Source organism: Penaeus japonicus, unplaced genomic scaffold (genome assembly GCF_977035675.1).
Source record: "Penaeus japonicus unplaced genomic scaffold, GWHDUDI00000001_assembly GWHDUDI00000037, whole genome shotgun sequence".
In the NCBI taxonomy this organism is placed as follows: domain Eukaryota; kingdom Metazoa; phylum Arthropoda; class Malacostraca; order Decapoda; family Penaeidae; genus Penaeus; species Penaeus japonicus.
In genome coordinates, this window is record NW_028234439.1 from 4,751,859 (window position 1) to 4,754,358 (window position 2,500).

The 2,500-nt window shown below is 55.4% G+C and overlaps 1 protein-coding gene across 2 annotated transcripts in view; it reads left to right on the forward strand.

Annotated features, from left to right (window-relative positions):
- The window catches only part of LOC122267093 (regenerating islet-derived protein 4), a 10,906-nt gene that overhangs the window by 6,051 nt on the left and 2,355 nt on the right, over positions 1–2,500 (forward strand). For both annotated transcript variants that reach the window (XM_043037075.2, XM_086532244.1), the window contains exons 3-4: positions 217–391; positions 691–793. In XM_043037075.2, the coding sequence (XP_042893009.1) occupies positions 217–391; positions 691–793 (278 nt within the window). The remainder of the gene's footprint in view (positions 1–216; positions 392–690; positions 794–2,500) is intronic.

The window sequence follows — 2,500 nt, forward strand, 5'->3', positions numbered from 1 at the left end:
CTTTAACCCCCCTCCCTATCACCCTCAAAACCTCCCTACCCCCCTTGCCCCTCCCCTCTTCCATTCCCCCCTTGTCGAACCACACCTCCAACCCCTCACCCCACCCCTCACCCCTCACACATCCCCCATCCCCCACAACCCCCTCCTCACCCATCCCCTCCCCTCACCCCTCACACATCCCCCATCCCTCACCCCCCCACCCCCACCCCCATACAGGTAGACGTGAGTCAAGATGGCAGCGACTACCACTTCTCCTGGCGCCACGACGGAGGCCGGACGTATGAATGGGCCTTCGGGAACCAGTATTGTAAGAGTCTCGGGAAGGAATGGCACGGCGTCAGCATCGAGACCTTGAATGAAGATAGTAGAATCGCGAGTATCATAGCTGGAGGTTGGCTGATGCTGGTTGTCCGGTTTTTCGTTGTTGTTGTTGGTTGTGTTCCTCCTCCGTGCGCTTCTCGTTCGTCTTTTTTTTTATGGCTTTCTCTTTTCTTTGTTTTTTCTTTTCGTTCTTGTTCTCGTTCTCTCTCAATCTTTCTGTTTCTCTGCCTATCTATCTATCTATTCATCCATCTATATATCTCTATTTCTATAAATATACCTATCTGAAAAAAATTAACAAAAATAAAAAAGCACTTAAAATAATTATTCATGAAAGAACGGCCTTCCTCCATGCCCCCTTTTTTGCAGACCGTATGCAATACATCTGGACCGGAGGTGTACGCCATAACTATAAATGGCTGTGGCCCTCAGGAGCGGTCTTCGTCGGTCTGAACTGGTCGCCGACTGGAGGGTGAGTGGCCTGCAGTAAGGGTGGGTGGCCTGTAGTAGGGGTGAGTGGTCTGTAATACGGGTGAGTGGCCTGTAGTAAGGGTGAGTGGCCTGTAATAGGGGTGAGTGGCCTGTAATAAGGATGAGTGGCCTGTAATAGGGGTGGGTGGCCTGTAGTAGGGGTGGGTGGCCTGTAATAGGGTATGGGTGGCCTGTAATAGGGGTGAGTGGCCTGTAATAGGGGTGGGTGGCCTGTAGTAGGGGTGGGTGGCCTGTAATACGGGTGAGTGGCCTGTAGTAAGGGTGAGTGGCCTGTAGTAGGGGTGAGTGGCCTGTAATAGGGGTGGGTGGCCTGTAGTAGGGGTGAGTGGCCTGTAGTAGGGGTGAGTGGCCTGTAATAGGGGAGAGTGGCCTGTAGTAGGGGTGAGTGGCCTTTAGTAGGGGTGAGTGGCCTGTAATAGGGGTGAGTGGCCTGTAATAGGGGTGAGTGGTCTGTAGTAGGGGTGGGGTGGGTGGCCTGTAGTAGGGGTGAGTAGCCTGTAATAGGAGTGGGTGGCCTGTAGTAAGGGTGAGTGGCCTTTAGTAGGGGTGAGTGGCCTGTAATAGGGGTGAGTGGCCTGTAATAGGGGTGAGTGGTCTGTAGTAGGGGTGGGGTGGGTGGCCTGTAGTAGGGGTGAGTGGCCTGTAATAGGGGTGAGTGGTCTGTAATAGGAGTGGGTGGCCTGCAGTAGGGGTGGGTGGCCAATAGTAGGGGTGAGTGGCCTGTAATAGGGGTGGGTGGCCTGTAGTTGTGAGTGGCCTGTAGTAGGGGTGAGTGGCCTGTAATAGGGGAGAGTGGCCTGTAATAGGGGTGGGTGGCCTGTAGTTAGGGTGGGTGGCCTGTAATAGGGGTGAGTGGCCTGTAGTAGGAGTGGGTGGCCTGTAGTAGGAGTGAGTGACCTGTAGTAGGGGTGAGTGGCCTGTAATAGGGGTGAGTGGCCTGTAATAGGGGTGGGTGGCCTGTAATAGGGGTGGATGGCCTGTAATAGGGGTGGGTGGCCTGTAGTAAGGGTGAGTGGCCTGTAGTAGGGTGGGTGGCCTGTAATAGGGGTGGGTGGCCTGTAGTAGGGGTGGGGTGGGTGGCCTGTAGTAGGGGTGAGTGGCCTGTAATAGGAGTGGGTGGCCTGTAGTAAGGGTGAGTGGCCTTTAGTAGGGGTGAGTGGCCTGTAATAGGGGTGAGTGGCCTGTAATAGGGGTGAGTGGTCTGTAGTAGGGGTGGGGTGGGTGGCCTGTAGTAGGGGTGAGTAGCCTGTAATAGGAGTGGGTGGCCTGTAGTAAGGGTGAGTGGCCTTTAGTAGGGGTGAGTGGCCTGTAATAGGGGTGAGTGGCCTGTAATAGGGGTGAGTGGTCTGTAGTAGGGGTGGGGTGGGTGGCCTGTAGTAGGGGTGAGTGGCCTGTAATAGGGGTGAGTGGTCTGTAATAGGAGTGGGTGGCCTGCAGTAGGGGTGGGTGGCCAATAGTAGGGGTGAGTGGCCTGTAATAGGGGTGGGTGGCCTGTAGTTGTGAGTGGCCTGTAGTAGGGGTGAGTGGCCTGTAATAGGGGAGAGTGGCCTGTAATAGGGGTGGGTGGCCTGTAGTTAGGGTGGGTGGCCTGTAATAGGGGTGAGTGGCCTGTAGTAGGAGTGGGTGGCCTGTAGTAGGAGTGAGTGACCTGTAGTAGGGGTGAGTGGCCTGTAGTAGGAGTGGGTGG